The following is a 16,950-nucleotide window of genomic DNA, read 5'->3' as shown; positions in this document are numbered from 1 at the left end:
ACTGGATTAAAGTGACTCTGTACCACACAGCACAAGGGGCAAACTTGTGACCCAAAGTTTATGATACCCAGGTGAGTGTGAGTAATCTGCCTCTAGCAGTCAAGAGGGAGGGAGAGAAAAGAGGGGAAAGCCAGGGTAGGGAAGAGGAGAGGTCTAAATGTTCAGCTGACCGTTACACGAGGGGGAGACTGTTCCAGACCCAATCTGATATCTATGACAGTCTCAGCTTGTACAATATGTGCAGAGTGTGACTGGTATTAGCTTAGTACTGGCCCAGTCAGTAACTGGCCCCTGCTGAGGTCAGAACAGTCATGCTGTTGGAGCTGGGTCACTATAATCACTTTAATCACTATAGTGATTAAAACCCCTAATGTATTTAGGGTAACCAGCATCACTGGCTCTAGTCTCAGTTGGTCGGCAGCCTTAGGGTGGTAAATGCTTTTGTGAACCTCATCGAAGAACAACCCTCTGACAAGGAGTTTCTTTCTTCCTTGGTTCAGAGTTAGCATGGCTGGTGGTAGAGTTGCAGCAGTGTTGGTTTGGGCCAGCATGGCTCTTACATTGTCTTCAAGTTTGCAGTACTGCTGCATTGGATTTAGATTTAACTTTGGATGACTGAGGAATTTATCTCCCTCCGTCACAGAGTGCTGGATGATGTCGCCCATTCCCACATATGCCAAACGTGTCTAGGTGTGTCTCGCAGCTGCTTGGGCCGTGAGTCTTCAGGCACTTCCTTCACCTTTGCAGATGTTGCAAATCACTAATCTCAATTTCACAGTCTGGGTTTTTAAGGCATTAGTATACTGAATGTTCTTGATTGCAGAACAAATAGCATTTAAATTCTGGTGTTGTAAGACCTTCTCTTGGAGGAACTGCTGAAACAAGAGGTTCCACTGGGGAAACTGAATGTTCCCACGCTGTCTTTCTGCCACGTAAATTGTGGCTTAGGCTGTTTAGACGTCAGTGAGTTGTTCACTTTCGATTTGTCAGTCGAAGACGTCCCTGATGTTGGTATTAACTTGTTGTGGACTCTCATGTGGTTAGCAGTTGTTACGGTATCAACACCATTGCTGGAGTGTGGAGTGGCGATTTCGGCGCCATCTATGAACTTGCACTCTAACTCCCAGGTATTAGGTGAGACGCAGACAACACCATCTGTTGGCGGTGGTGTGGCGTTGGCGAAAGGCTTCTGTTTCATACCTCAGTTAGGAGGTCGATGATGATGACTTCTGGTGGGTGGCATAATTATATCAACGCCATCTAGGTTGTGCATGTAATTACAATTTCAGTTCCCCGGGGAAGGGTGTTATCCTAAGGCCACCCAGTATACTGTCTGTCTGGCTAAAGACGTTTATGTTCACAGAGGTGACGTGATGAGGCAATTGCCCTGTGGAAGGTAGTTCACCTTGAGCAGTCCAGGACTCCTGACTTGGTCCTGTAAGAGGACAAAGTGGCCGCCGTTGGTAATAATAGCAGTAGTATATTAGCTGCTGGACATATGTAGTGTTGTATGTACCGACGTACCCGGGATTTGGCCAAGAGGTTTTACGAGACGACAGTAGTGGCCGTCTGCTGCTAGTGTGTTGTTAGAGACTTCTGCCGGGGTGTTGCAGAACTCTGGAAGTGATTATTTGTGACCCCTGTCAGCGTGTTGCTGAAGCCGTCTGCCAGTGTGTTTCTGGAGAGCGGATGTGGGGTATTGGGACATTGTAACGATACGGTGTGTGGACTGGCCCCATGTTGAGGAAGGTGAACTCGCCGGTAATTACCATTGAGTGTGGACGACGTGTACTTGAAGATAATGAACTCGCCGGGATTTGAAGAACACTGCAGATCTATAGATAATATATTGGTGAAGGTGTAATTGCGTAATGTTTATCCCCCCCCCCCCCTCCTCCCATTCTTCCTTGCACTGTTACTTGCTAATGCCAATTCTTGAGAACTTGCCATTGACTTCGGGTAGGATCATGGAAGAAGAGGCTGTAAGACACGTTAACTCGGTTACTGGTTCAAGCTGGCCGTTACAGCAGTCATCCTTAAACTCTGAAATATTTCACTGGGGGAGAGAATGTCTGTTCAGTAATGAGAACAAAGATACCAAGGTTTCCTTGGGTAATTTGTTCTGTTTCAAAAGTTTTTAGAATTCACTTTGAATTGGGTACATCGGTCTTAGCAGCTAGTGTTTTAACTAGAGAATCCACCTTTAGCCTGAAACTTGAAAAGCTGAATTACGAATTCAAAATACAGGGAAGACGATATCCCTCTCAAGATGCCTAACAATACCCAAGCAGCAAGGCCCAATTAAGGAACATAGTCTTTATATATACCCAGACCGTCACTAGACATACTAACCAACAGCAAAAGTATCAACAGACACAGCGACAGCAGAAGACAGACATGGGCGAGGCTCGAGGCAGACCGCGCCGGGCATCAATACCCAGCCACCACCACATTACTCTGCCACCGTCCACACCACGACGGGTCACTCACCATACTGCACCTGTCATCATGCTGACACCAGAGTAACACTCACTATACTGCACCTGTCATCATGCTAACACCAGAGTGACTAATATATATATATATATATATATATATATATATATATATATATATATATATATATATATATATATATATATATATATATATATATAATATATGTCGTACCTAGTAACCAGAACGCACTTCTCAGCCTACTATGCAAGGCCCAATTTGCCTAATAAGCCAAGTTTTCCTGAATTAATATATTTTCTCTATTTTTTTTCTTATGAAATGATAAAGCTACCCATTTCATTATGCATGAGGTCAATTTTTTGTTATTGGAGTTAAAATTAACGTAGATATATGACCGAACCTAACCAACCCTACCTAACCTAACCTAACCTATCCTATCTTTATAGGTTAGGTAGCCGAAAAAGTTAGGTTAGGTAGCCGAAAAAGTTAGGTTAGGTAGGTTAGGTAGTCGAAAAACAATTAATTCATGAAAACTTGGCTTAGTAGGCAAATTGGGCCTTGCATAGTAGGCTGAGTAGTGCGTTCTGGCTACTAGGTACGACATATATATATTATATATATATATATATATATATATATATATATATATATATATATATATATATATGAGGTGGAGAATTGACTTCATCCCGGCAAAGCCAATTTCCGTGATCAGTGTGTGTAGGCGGGCGTGATGACGTCATGAAATACGTGGGTAAATATTGTCTTTCCCTCCCCGGAGGATGTGGGGCAGGAGGGGGGGGGGTGAGGCGAGGGATGAGGGAGGGGAGGAAGATATCTGAAGGGGGGGGGGATGTAGGGGAGAGGAAGGGTAGGAATGCCAAGCATTTAACCAGTTGAAGACTCTTCCTTCCATTCACTGGAGCTGTTATGGGCTCCGTTATGTCCTCTGGTTGACGACTGTTGTGTGTGAGGAACCCACGAGAACCGCCACACTGTTTATTGTGCACCCTATACTCTTGCTGTGACGCTAGTTTATTGTGCACCCTATACTCTTGCTGTGACGCTAGTTTATTGTGCACCCTATACTCTTGCTGTGACGGTAGTTTATTGTGCACCCTATACTCTTGCTGTGACGGTAGTTTATTGTGCACCCTATACTCTTGCTGTGACGGTAGTTTATTGTGCACCCTATACTCTTGCTGTGACGGTAGTTTATTGTGCACCCCATACTAATGCTGTGAGCACAAAAGGTCTTTATCAGACCTTATCATAGATAATTACATAAATTTCATCTATCCTTCACACCTTAGTTACAATGTCACACCTTATAGTTACAGAGAATGTTCTATTTCAAGAGCTATATTAACGAGATAGGCATGCCAACATGTATACTTCAAATCTTAATTTGTTTATTTTCTAACAAAATATTTTAATGTCATTGAGAGGTGTCCGGCCATGTGATTCCCGCCATTTAATGCCCGGAATCAAGCTCAACAGGGTCTTCTTTCCCCGCTGTTTAATGCAGGCCCGTTCCCCTGCCTGTGGGTTCGCTAGATAGTAGATAGGGACAGTGGGAATCTCGTTAATACAGTAAGTCATTATACATTAATGGTAGGTCTTATCGCTAATACATAACTGTTTGAGCAATGGAGATATTACAGTCATAGGGGAGCTGCTGTTTATTATTAGTCTTCAGAATATTGAGTTTCTTAATCTCATATATATATCATTTATCTACTGGGAGCGAAATATGGATACAGCGCAAAGATTTCGGGTAATTTATCCATGGTAATAAGATAGGTTGCCACGTCATACAGTGAGAGCTTAAATTTATCTCTAAATGGCTCAATTTTACTACAATCATAGATATAGTGTTCGAGTGTAACTTTGTCCACACACTTTACACTTTACTTCATCTAGATCCCTATACAAGCCGAACTGCCAGACATATTTGTAGCCAAGTCTTATTCGAGCTGTGACAACATCTGTTAGTCTACTGACTTTGTTACTTGTTCCCATACACATGTTTTACTTCAACCATTTCATTGTGATAAACAATGGACCTGCCGATCCCAGTTTGCACTGTTGTTTCTTCAAATCTATGCAGGAGTTCTCGTCTAATGACACATTTAAGGGACCAATTTGATAACTCAAGATTCCGTTCACTACTGTCTTTATTTACTGCAGCCTTAGCAAGGGCGTCAACTTTGTCATGATCCAGCAGGCCAATATAAGAAGGAATCCACAACATTCAGAAACTGACCGCCTTGATAAGTACCCGCGCCATGTATCACAGTTACTGTGGTATTGTTATCAGCAGTATCGCGATAACGGAGCGGTCACGAAGACGTCCAGCCACGCAGAGTGCCGGTGCAGCCACTATGTCATGTGCAGGGAGCACTCCTGCAGAACCCTGTACACCAGTCCTCCAGGACACTGTACACCAGTCCTCCAGGACCCTGTACACCACTGCTCCAGGGCCCTGTACACCACTGCTCCAGGACCCTGTACACCACTGCTCCAGGGCCCTGTACACCACTGCTCCAGGACCCTCTACACCACTGCTCCAGGGCCCTGTACACCACTGTTCCAGGACCCTGTACACCAGTCCTCCAGGACCCTGTACACCACTGCTCCAGGGCCCTGTACACCACTGCTCCAGGACCCTGTACACCACTGCTCCAGGACCCTGTACACCAGTCCTCCAGGACCCTGTACACCAGTCCTCCAGGACCCTGTACACCAGTCCTCCAGGACCCTGTACACCAGTCCTCCAGGACCCAGTACACCAGTCCTCCAGGACCCAGTACACCAGTCCTCCAGGACCCTGTACACCAGTCCTCCAGGACCCTGTACACCAGTCCTCCAGGGCCCTGTACACCAGTCCTCCAGGGCCCTGTACACCAGTCCTCCAGGACCCTGTACACCACTGCTCCAGGACCCTGTACACCACTGCTCCAGGGCCCTGTACACCACTGCTCCAGGACCCTGTACACCACTGCTCCAGGACCCTGTACACCAGTCCTCCAGGACCCTGTACACCAGTCCTCCAGGACCCTGTACACCAGTCCTCCAGGACCCTGTACACCAGTCCTCCATGACCCAGTACACCAGTCCTCCAGGACCCAGTACACCAGTCCTCCAGGACCCAGTACACCAGTCCTCTAGGACCCTGTACACCAGTCCTCCAGGGCCCTGTACACCAGTCCTCCAGGGCCCTGTACACCAGTCCTCCAGGACCCTGTACACCACTGCTCCAGGGCCCTGTACACCACTGCTCCAGGACCCTGTACACCACTGCTCCAGGACCCTGTACACCAGTCCTCCAGGACCCTGTACACCAGTCCTCCAGGACCCTGTACACCAGTCCTCCAGGACCCTGTACACCAGTCCTCCAGGACCCAGTACACCAGTCCTCCAGGACCCAGTACACCAGTCCTCCAGGACCCTGTACACCAGTCCTCCAGGGCCCTGTACACCAGTCCTCCAGGGCCCTGTACACCAGTCCTCCAGGACCCTGTACACCACTGCTCCAGGACCCTGTACACCAGTCCTCCAGGACCCTGTACACCAGTCCTCCAGGACCCTGTACACCAGTCCTCCAGGGCCCTGTACACCAGTCCTCCAGGGCCCTGTACACCAGTCCTCCAGGACCCTGTACACCACTGCTCCAGGACCCTGTACACCACTGCTCCAGGACCCTGTACACCACTGCTCCAGGACCCTGTACACCAGTCCTCCAGGACCCTGTACACCAGTCCTCCAGGACCCTGTACACCAGTCCTCCAGGACCCTGTACACCAGTCCTCCAGGACCCTGTACACCAGTCCTCCAGGACCCTGTACACCAGTCCTCCAGGACCCTGTACACCACTCCTCCAGGACCCCTGTACACCACTCCTCCAGGACCCCTGTACACCACTCCTCCAGGACCCCTGTACACCACTCCTCCAGGACCCCTGTACACCACTCCTCCAGGACCCCTGTACACCACTCCTCCAGGACCCCTGTACACCACTCCTCCAGGACCCCTGTACACCTCTCCTCCAGGACCCCTGTACACCTCTCCTCCAGGACCCCTGTACACCACTCCTCCAGGACCCCTGCACGCCACTCCTCCAGGACCCCTGCACGCCACTCCTCCAGGACCCCTGCACGCCACTCCTCCAGGACCCCTGCACGCCACTCCTCCAGGACCCCTGCACGCCACTCCTCCAGGACCCCTGCACGCCACTCCTCCAGGACCCCTGCACGCCACTCCTCCAGGACCCCTGCACGCCACTCCTCCAGGACCCCTGCACGCCACTCCTCCAGGACCCCTGCACGCCACTCCTCCAGGACCCCTGCACGCCACTCCTCCAGGACCCCTGCACGCCACTCCTCCAGGACCCCTGTACACCACTCCTCCAGGACCCTGTACACCACTCCTCCAGGACCCCTGTACACCACTCCTCCAGGACCCCTGCACGCCACTCCTCCAGGACCCCTGCACGCCACTCCTCCAGGACCCCTGCACACCACTCCTCCAGGACCCCTGTACACCACTCCTCCAGGACCCCTGCACGCCACTCCTCCAGGACCCCTGTACACCACTCCTCCAGGACCCCTGCACGCCACTCCTCCAGGACCCCTGCACGCCACTCCTCCAGGACCCCTGTACACCTCTCCTCCAGGACCTCTGCACGCCACTCCTCCAGGACCCCTGCACGCCACTCCTCCAGGGACCCTGTACACCTCTCCTCCAGGACCTCTGCACGCCACTCCTCCAGGACCTCTGCACGCCACTCCTCCAGGACCTCTGCACGCCACTCCTCCAGGGACCCTGTACACCTCTCCTCCAGGACCTCTGCACGCCACTCCTCCAGGACCTCTGCACGCCACTCCTCCAGGACCTCTGCACGCCACTCCTCCAGGGACCCTGTACACCTCTCCTCCAGGACCTCTGCACGCCACTCCTCCAGGACCTCTGCACGCCACTCCTCCAGGGACCCTGTACACCTCTCCTCCAGGACCTCTGCACGCCACTCCTCCAGGACCTCTGCACGCCACTCCTCCAGGACCTCTGCACGCCACTCCTCCAGGACCTCTGCACGCCACTCCTCCAGGACCCCTGTACACCTCTCCTCCAGGACCCCTGCACGCCACTCCTCCAGGACCCCTGTACACCTCTCCTCCAGGACCTCTGCACGCCACTCCTCCAGGACCTCTGCACGCCACTCCTCCAGGACCTCTGCACGCCACTCCTCCAGGACCTCTGCACGCCACTCCTCCAGGGACCCTGTACACCTCTCCTCCAGGACCTCTGCACGCCACTCCTCCAGGACCTCTGCACGCCACTCCTCCAGGACCTCTGCACGCCACTCCTCCAGGACCCCTGCACGCCACTCCTCCAGGACCCCTGTACACCTCTCCTCCAGGACCTCTGCACGCCACTCCTCCAGGACCCCTGCACGCCACTCCTCCAGGGACCCTGTACACCTCTCCTCCAGGACCTCTGCACGCCACTCCTCCAGGACCTCTGCACGCCACTCCTCCAGGACCTCTGCACGCCACTCCTCCAGGACCTCTGCACGCCACTCCTCCAGGGACCCTGTACACCTCTCCTCCAGGACCTCTGCACGCCACTCCTCCAGGACCTCTGCACGCCACTCCTCCAGGACCTCTGCACGCCACTCCTCCAGGACCTCTGCACGCCACTCCTCCAGGACCTCTGCACGCCACTCCTCCAGGACCTCTGCACGCCACTCCTCCAGGGACCCTGTACACCTCTCCTCCAGGACCTCTGCACGCCACTCCTCCAGGACCTCTGCACGCCACTCCTCCAGGACCTCTGCACGCCACTCCTCCAGGACCTCTGCACGCCACTCCTCCAGGGACCCTGTACACCTCTCCTCCAGGACCTCTGCACGCCACTCCTCCAGGACCTCTGCACGCCACTCCTCCAGGACCTCTGCACGCCACTCCTCCAGGGACCCTGTACACCTCTCCTCCAGGACCTCTGCACGCCACTCCTCCAGGACCTCTGCACGCCACTCCTCCAGGACCTCTGCACGCCACTCCTCCAGGACCTCTGCACGCCACTCCTCCAGGGACCCTGTACGCCTCTCCTCCAGGACCTCTGCACGCCACTCCTCCAGGACCTCTGCACGCCACTCCTCCAGGACCTCTGCACGCCACTCCTCCAGGACCCCTGTACACCACTCCTCCAGGACCTCTGCACGCCACTCCTCCAGGACCTCTGCACGCCACTCCTCCAGGGACCCTGTACACCTCTCCTCCAGGACCTCTGCACGCCACTCCTCCAGGACCTCTGCACGCCACTCCTCCAGGACCTCTGCACGCCACTCCTCCAGGACCTCTGCACGCCACTCCTCCAGGACCTCTGCACGCCACTCCTCCAGGACCTCTGCACGCCACTCCTCCAGGGACCCTGTACGCCTCTCCTCCAGGACCTCTGCACGCCACTCCTCCAGGACCTCTGCACGCCACTCCTCCAGGACCTCTGCACGCCACTCCTCCAGGGACCCTGTACACCTCTCCTCCAGGACCTCTGCACGCCACTCCTCCAGGACCTCTGCACGCCACTCCTCCAGGACCTCTGCACGCCACTCCTCCAGGACCTCTGCACGCCACTCCTCCAGGGACCCTGTACGCCTCTCCTCCAGGACCTCTGCACGCCACTCCTCCAGGACCTCTGCACGCCACTCCTCCAGGACCTCTGCACGCCACTCCTCCAGGACCCCTGTACGCCACTCCTCCAGGACCCCTGCACGCCACTCCTCCAGGACCCCTGCACGCCACTCCTCCAGGACCCCTGCACGCCACTCCTCCAGGACCCCTGCACGCCACTCCTCCAGGACCTCTGCACGCCACTCCTCCAGGACCCCTGTACACCTCTCCTCCAGGACCCCTGCACGCCACTCCTCCAGGACCCCTGTACACCTCTCCTCCAGGACCCCTGCACGCCACTCCTCCAGGACCCCTGCACGCCACTCCTCCAGGACCCCTGCACGCCACTCCTCCAGGACCCCTGCACGCCACTCCTCCAGGGACCCTGTACACCTCTCCTCCAGGACCCCTGCACGCCACTCCTCCAGGACCCCTGCACGCCACTCCTCCAGGACCTCTGCACGCCACTCCTCCAGGACCTCTGCACGCCACTCCTCCAGGACCCCTGCACGCCACTCCTCCAGGACCCCTGTACACCTCTCCTCCAGGACCCCTGCACGCCACTCCTCCAGGACCCCTGTACACCTCTCCTCCAGGACCCCTGCACGCCACTCCTCCAGGACCCCTGTACGCCACTCCTCCAGGACCCCTGCACGCCACTCCTCCAGGACCTCTGCACGCCACTCCTCCAGGACCTCTGCACGCCACTCCTCCAGGACCCCTGCACGCCACTCCTCCAGGACCCCTGTACACCACTCCTCCAGGACCCCTGCACGCCACAGCACGTCAACAAGAACAGCTGTCAGCGTCAACACAGGTGACGGGCCGTCGCTGATTGGCTGATAATGGTCGACAAATTCAGCGGAATTATCGGTGTGTTCCAACAGTACAAGACTAGGAGACCTCCACCCTACCTTTCTCTCACTCTCTCTCCTCTCTTTCCTCTCTCTCCTCTCTCTCCTTTCTCTCTCTCTCTCCTCTCTTTCCTCTCTTTCCTCTCTTTCCTCTCTCTCTCTCTCCTTTCTCTCTCCTTTCTCTCTCCCTCTCTTTCCTCTCTGGATCACAAATTTAGTTCGAGGCAGGAGATCCATCTTAACAAACTTGCTGGACTTCTATAACAAGGTAACAAAGATTAAACAAGAGAAAGATGGGCAGACTGCAGATTTCTCGACTGTCAGAAAGCTTTTGATACAGTCCAGCACGAAAGACTCCTACTCAAACTGGAGAAGCAGGCTGGGGGAGTATCTGGTAGAATCCTAAGGTGGGCCAGAGTATCTCCCAGGAAGGAAACAAAGGGTCACAGTGAGAGTAGAGACATCAGAGTGGAGAGAGGTTTCAAGCGGAGTACCACAATGGTCGGTTCTACGGCCCATCCTGTTTTAATGACCGGACAGAAAATTGGCTCGTTCAGATCAATATGTGTAGATGACGCAAATTTAATGAGACGAGTCAGGTCAGGGTGCGATTGTGATGCATTACAAGAGGATTTGTACACACTCCAGAAGTGGTCTGAAAAATGGCTGCTAGAGTTTAACCCAGCCAAACGCAAAGTTATGAGGAATGGAACAAGAGTGCGAAGACCAGTACAGCAGTATAGGATGAAGGGAAGACAAATTATTCAATCACAAAAGGAGAAAGACCTGGGAGTGGACACAACCCCAAATCTGATGCCAGAAACCCCACATTCTCAGAATAACAACAGCAGCATATGGCATACTGGCCAACATCCGGGTATCCTTCAGCAACTTGAGTACACCCAGGTGAGTACACCCAGGTGAGTACACCCAGGTGAGTACACCCAGGTGAGTACACCCAGGTGAGTACATCCAGATGAGTACACCCAGGTGAGTACACCCAGGTGAGTACATCCAGGCGAGTACACCCAGGTGAGTACACCCAGGTGAGTAAATCCATGTGAATACATACAGGTGAGTATATCAACGTGAATACACTCTCAACATTCCCTGTGTGAATATAACTCATCATTTCCACCAATGACGATTACGGCACAAAAGTCAATTCCGAATGTATTACCCGTGAGTGTTGGGGCGTGGAGTGACCTCCTTCCTCAACACAGTGTCCTCGTGGCAATATTTTTCTTGCCGTGGTAATTTCTGGGGAAAGTTTCGGCAATTAAAATGCAGATTATTAAAAATATGGAGTTTGTTTAATTGTGTTTTGCATAGAACAGCGAACATCGAGGAATGGTGTGGGGAGGGAGTGGATGAGGCGACACGTAAGGGAGTGAGAGGACATGACAAGGGAGACAGGATGGAGGAGAGAGGTGGGAGGGGGAAGGGAGAGTAGGGTGAAAGGGATAGGACGTGGGATGGGAGATTGATGGTAATGTGAAAGGGGAAAGGGATATATTGCTGCTTCGAGGAGGGAGGATTGGGCTTGCCTAGTTGTATTCACCTAGTTGTGTTTGCGGGGTTGAGCTCCGACCCTTTGGTCCCTCCTCTCAACTGTCAATCAATTGGTATACAGATTCCTGTGCCTGTTGAGCTCTATAAATATCTCAACCCGTCCTCCTTGCTCGATTTCTACTATTTAATTGTCTTTTACGTCATCAACGATGGACCTGATCGTTACTATAAGTACGGCCTCAACAGCAGGACGGCCTGAAATATGTACACCTGAAACTGTGTATGGAGTCAGCCTCCACCACATCACTGCCTAATGCATTCCATTTACTAACTACTGATATTGAAAAAGTTCTTTCTAACGTCCCTGTGGCTCATGTGGGTCCTCAGTCTCCACCTGTGTCCCCTTGTTCGCGTACCACCAGTGTTGAATAATCCCTCCATCTCTACCCTGTCAATTCCTCTGAGAATGCCTTGAGCACTTTCTTCTCACTCCCGCTCCGTTTCTGTCTTCACCGATGGGTCTAAGTCTGCGGACGGTGTTGGCTACTCTGTTGTTTTTCCTGATCGCACTTATATGTGTCGCTTACCTCCGGAGACTAGCTTCTTCACAGCGGAACTTTATGCTATTCTCTATGCTCTTCGTCTCCTGCTCTCTCGTTGTCAGTCTTCCTTTGTAGTTGTTGTTGACTCTCGTAATGCCCTCATGGCTCTCGGGTCCTTTAATCCGGTCCATCCAGTAGTTGTCGAGATCCAGCATTGGCTGTTTCTTGTTCACTGTAAATTTAAGTCTGTTGAGTTTTCTTGGGTTCCCAGCCATATTGGTGTCTCTTTAAATGAGCGTGCGGATGCTGCCGCCAGGGAAGCTGTCCGCTCTTGTCCCATCTCTCGTAAAGGCATATCTTATTCCGACTTTTACCCGGTTATCCATTTCTCCATCCTTACCCGTTGGCAGGCTTGTTGGTTGTCTGTTACTTGTAACAAACTACGTTCTCTTAAATGTTGTGTCTCCTCGTAGCCGTCCTCCTGCCACCGTAACCGGCGATGGGAAACGGCTCTGGCGAGGTTGCGTATTGGCCATACTCGCTTAACTCATGGTCACTTGGTGGAGCGCCGCCCTGCTCCTTATTGTCCTAATTGCATTGTCCCTCTTACAGTTGTGCATGTCCTTCTTGAGTGTCCTGACTTCCAGGACGAGCGTGTGTCTTGTTTTCCGACCGCCCCTCGCGGTCGCTTGTCTCTCGATAGTATTCTCGGTGACTCGGATCCTTGTGATATCGTTCGCCTTGTGCATTTCTGTTCTCGTATAGGCGTCCTTGGTGATATTTAGCGCCCTCTGATTATGCCTCACATTTGGTGGTGGTACATAACCTTCACGGTTTGGTGCCTTCTTTTTGATAATTACTTACTTCCTCTGAGAAATGTGTATGTGGTGATCATGTCTCTCTGTAACTCTTATGTCAACCAGCGACGTGAGGTGCAGGTTCAGCCTTTCCACGTTACACATACCTCATAGTTCTGGTACAAGTCTAGTGTGAAACCTTTGAACCTTCTCTAGCTCTTCGTCTTATGCTTTATAAGGCATGGACTCCATGATTGCTGCATACTCTAGGATTGGTCTGACATACGTGGTATACAAGGATCTGAATGATTCCTAACACGGGTATCAAAAGGCCGTACTTATGTTGGCCAACCTGGCATATGCCGCCACGTTTACATATGCTGCCATTTAATATATATGTGCTCAGGAGAGGGATGCAGGTGCTCAGGAGAGGGATGCAGGTGCTCAGGAGCAGGATCAAGATGCCCAGGAGAGGGATGCAGGTGCTCAGGAGAGGGATGCAGGTGCTCAGAAGAGGGATGCAGGTGCTCAGGAGAAGGGATGCAGGTGCTCAGGAGAAGGGATGCAGGTGCTCAGGAGAAGGGATGCAGGTGCTCAGGAGAAGGGATGCAGGTGCTCAGAAGAGGGATTCAGGTGCTCAGAAGAGGGATGCAGGTGCTCAGGAGAAGGGATGCAGGTGCTCAGGAGAAGGGATGCAGGTGCTCAGAAGAGGGATGCAGGTGCTCAGGAGAAGGGATGCAGGTGCTCAGGAGAAGGGATGCAGGTGCTCAGAAGAGGGATGCAGGTGCTCAGGAGAGGGATCACGATGCTCAGGAGAGGGACGCAGGTGCTCAGGAAAGGGATGCAGATGCTCAGGAGAGGGATCCAGGTGCTCAGGAGAGGGATGCAGGTGCTCAGAGGGATGCAGGTGCTCAGGAGAAGGATCAAGATGCTCATGAGAGTGATGCAGGTGCTCAGGAGAGGGATGCAGGTGCTCAGGAGAGGGATGCAGGTGCTCAGGAGAGGGATCAAGATGCTCAGGAGAGGGATGCAGGTGCTCAGGAGAGGGATGCAGGTGCTCAGGAGAGGGATGCAGGTGCTCAGGAGAGGGATGCAGGTGCTCAGGAGAGGGATCAAGATGCTCAGGAGAGGGATCAAGATGCTCAGGAGAGGGATGCAGGTGCTCAGGAGAGGGATCAAGATGCTCAGGAGAGGGATGCAGGTGCTCAGGAGAGGGATCAAGATGCTCAGGAGAGGGGTGCAGGTGCTTAGGTGCAGAGGCTATGGATTGTAACCCGTTCTCGCACTTTCTTAGTCAATATTGACTTATTAAATAAGTGCATATGTGACATACTAATTTATTTTGAATATTTTAGTTTACCTTGAAAAGCTTCATAGAAAACACCAACCTTACCTAACCTTCTTAGTATGTTAAGATAAGCATCTTATTGCTTCGTAATTACAATTATTACTTAACCTATACCTATAATAGATTAAGTAATAATTGTAATTACGAAGCAATAAGATGCTTATCTTAACATACTAAGAAAGTTAGGTAAGGTCGGTGTTTTCTATGAAGCTTTTCAAGGTAAACTAAAATATTCAAAATAAATTAGTATGTCACATATGCACGAATTAAATAAGTCAATATTAACTATACGAAAATGCGAGAACGGGTTGATGGATTGTCAATAACTAAAAAAATATCATTATTTGAAACTTGAGATAGAAGAGGACAACACTGACCAGGAACACATTGAGGCAATGATGGAGACAAACTGATGTTAAGTATAAAGTGTCTGGAGGTTAGGTAGGCCTGAAACATGTGTGGTACACATAACCTCTGCAAACATTTATCACAGGTGGAGGATATTCAACAGTGGCCACAACTCACAGGTCTCGAGGGGTATAACACATATCTCCAGACATTATGCAGTCAAAAACAAACGACTCTTGAGCTAAGAGGCAAACTGCAGGAGTTAAAAAACTCAGACCAATACAAAAAAATGTAAAGCTAAACATGAAGAGAAGGCAGGTGATCCGGATAGTATAAGGAGGAGAGGTTAAAGTCCTTCACCCAGCCAGGCAGAACTATATATCGAGTGACAAACAGGTTCAGAACCAGAGCAACAACGTTCAGAATAGTAATGTGCTAAATACTGGAGGAATCTCTCCGACCACCAGGAACAATGTCAGGAGTTTAAATTGTTTCTACACAAATGCCAGAAGCTTAATAAATAAATTTGACATATTGTGTGTGAGTATGTTGAGGCTGAAATTCCCAACATAATTGGCATTAGTGAAACATAGGGACGAGAGGACATAATACAAGGGGGGAAATTCTATCTCCCAGGATGCAATCCAGCCTTCAGAGAGGCCAGAACAACAAGAGCAAGTGGTGTACTGCTGTATGTGAAGGAGGACTTGGAGGCAACCACCAATGAGGAACCGAACAGCATGGGATCCTCGGAGTCGTTATGGTGCAACATACTAACTCCAGATGGTAGCACAATGACCGAGGGAGTATGCTACAGGGCTGGCACAACAGCAGCAATGGCAGTTGCTGAGCTGCATAATGTGATCAATGAGGCATCAGAAACCCTAGCCCTAATAATGGGGGACTTTACGCATGATACCATAGTGGGAAAGTCTAACATCACAAGCAGAGGGAGAACAATTACTGGACCTGGTTCAGGACTCCTGCCTCATACAGCAAGTGGTGAGGCCACACGAGGCAAAAACATACTCGACCTTGTGCTAACATCACAAGTGTTGTGATGTTAGGACAAGTTGGATCACACTCGGGTAGGGAAAAAGCTAACCCTATCATGTGATCATATTATAAGATGGACTACGAATACAGAAACACACATTTAATCCATAATGATGAATTTCTAGACTACCATCGAGGTGACTATGATGGAATGTGAGAAGAACTCCAAACCATCTCCTGGAGGAGCTAAGAGGTGAACACAGCATGAACATCTTGGCCAAACTTTAAGGTCACCACGGAACTCGTTCACAAATATGTGCGAAAAAGGAGGAAGGAGCTAAAGGTAACTAGATGGATGACTGGGACAGTAAAACAAGCATTGATAACCACCAGGAACCTCTGGAGAACTTATAAATCCACGACAGACATCATTGATTATGATATATATAGAAGGGCACAACACTCAGCCACCCAGGAAATCATATCAGCCAAAACGAACTACGAAAGAAAACTTGCCCAAAACATAAGAAAGATCCACAGTCGTTCTTTGCCTATAAGAAGTAAAACCAAAACAAAGGACTCGGGAAGACCCTTAACAGATGAGACCAACCTTACTATAATGGACGACTAAAGGGCAGCACAAACTCTGATGGAATATTTTACATCAGTGTTCACACTAGAAAGGTTAGATGACGTCCCATCACCCACACTAATGTTTCAAGGAGGTGAAGAGAAGGAATTTATGGATTTACCCATAACATACTCCATAATCTGGAAGAGCTTTGGCAAACTAAAGACTCAAAAGCCCCCAGGAGTGGATGGAATACTATCCAATGTTATAATGAAACTGGCAGAAGAACTATGCCTACCGCTGAATCTACTTCCACAAAATCTCTGGACCAAGGGATAGTCCCCTAAGGTAAGAAATATGCAAATGTCACCCCTATTATCAAAGAGGACAGAAAGAGCTCAGCAGGATACTTCCTTCTGATCAGCTTGACATAACACACTTGTAAAATTGACAAAACATGTGTTTGTTAAAAATTTATCCTGCCTTACAAACCTGCTCACATTTTTGGAAACGGTAACCAGCTACTCGGACAAAGGACTTCAGGTGGATGTTGTATACTTGGATTTTGCTAAAACCTTTGATAAGGTACCACATGAAAGACTGGCAAGGAAATTTCAGGCACACATGGACTAAATGGAAGAATACTAGAATGGATAAACCAATGGTTAAAACAAAGAAAATCCATTTTAGTTCTATTTTAGTCGTGCTAAAATGGAACGAATCTGAATGTAGAAATGTGGTGAGTAGGGGCACCACAAGGGTCCCAAAATGGACCCCTGTGGTACCCCCATGACACAAATGAGGATATTACAAACCACATCATCAAACTGGCAGATAACACAAAAATTTATGGT

At 50.7% G+C, this 16,950-nt stretch overlaps 1 protein-coding gene across 1 annotated transcript; it reads right to left on the bottom strand.

Annotated features, from left to right (window-relative positions):
- Positions 1 to 722: 722 nt before the first annotated feature.
- On the bottom strand, positions 723 to 16,690 carry LOC138368942 (myosin-14-like). The gene is made up of 3 exons (XM_069331666.1): positions 16,589 to 16,690; positions 7,064 to 9,967; positions 723 to 875 (listed from the first exon to the last, which is right to left on the bottom strand). Exons 1-3 carry the CDS (start codon positions 16,688 to 16,690, stop codon positions 723 to 725), a joined length of 3,159 nt encoding a protein of 1,052 aa, XP_069187767.1.
- Positions 16,691 to 16,950: the final 260 nt, after the last annotated feature.

Source organism: Procambarus clarkii, chromosome 26, assembly GCF_040958095.1.
Source record: "Procambarus clarkii isolate CNS0578487 chromosome 26, FALCON_Pclarkii_2.0, whole genome shotgun sequence".
NCBI lineage: Eukaryota > Metazoa > Arthropoda > Malacostraca > Decapoda > Cambaridae > Procambarus > Procambarus clarkii.
This window is presented reverse-complemented; position numbering and strand designations above follow the sequence as displayed.

Coding starts and splice junctions, on each gene's coding strand:
- LOC138368942 (XM_069331666.1), bottom strand. CDS start 16,690: ATGTGGTACCTTATCAAAGGTTTTAGCAAAATCCAAGTATACAACATC. Junction 9,968..16,588: donor GTTTCCAAAAATGTGAGCAG/GTTTGTAAGGCA, acceptor GACCATTATCAG/CCAATCAGCGACGGCCCGTC. Junction 876..7,063: donor TGGAGGAGTGGCGTGCAGGG/GTCCTGGAGGAG, acceptor CTCTTGTTTCAG/CAGTTCCTCCAAGAGAAGGT.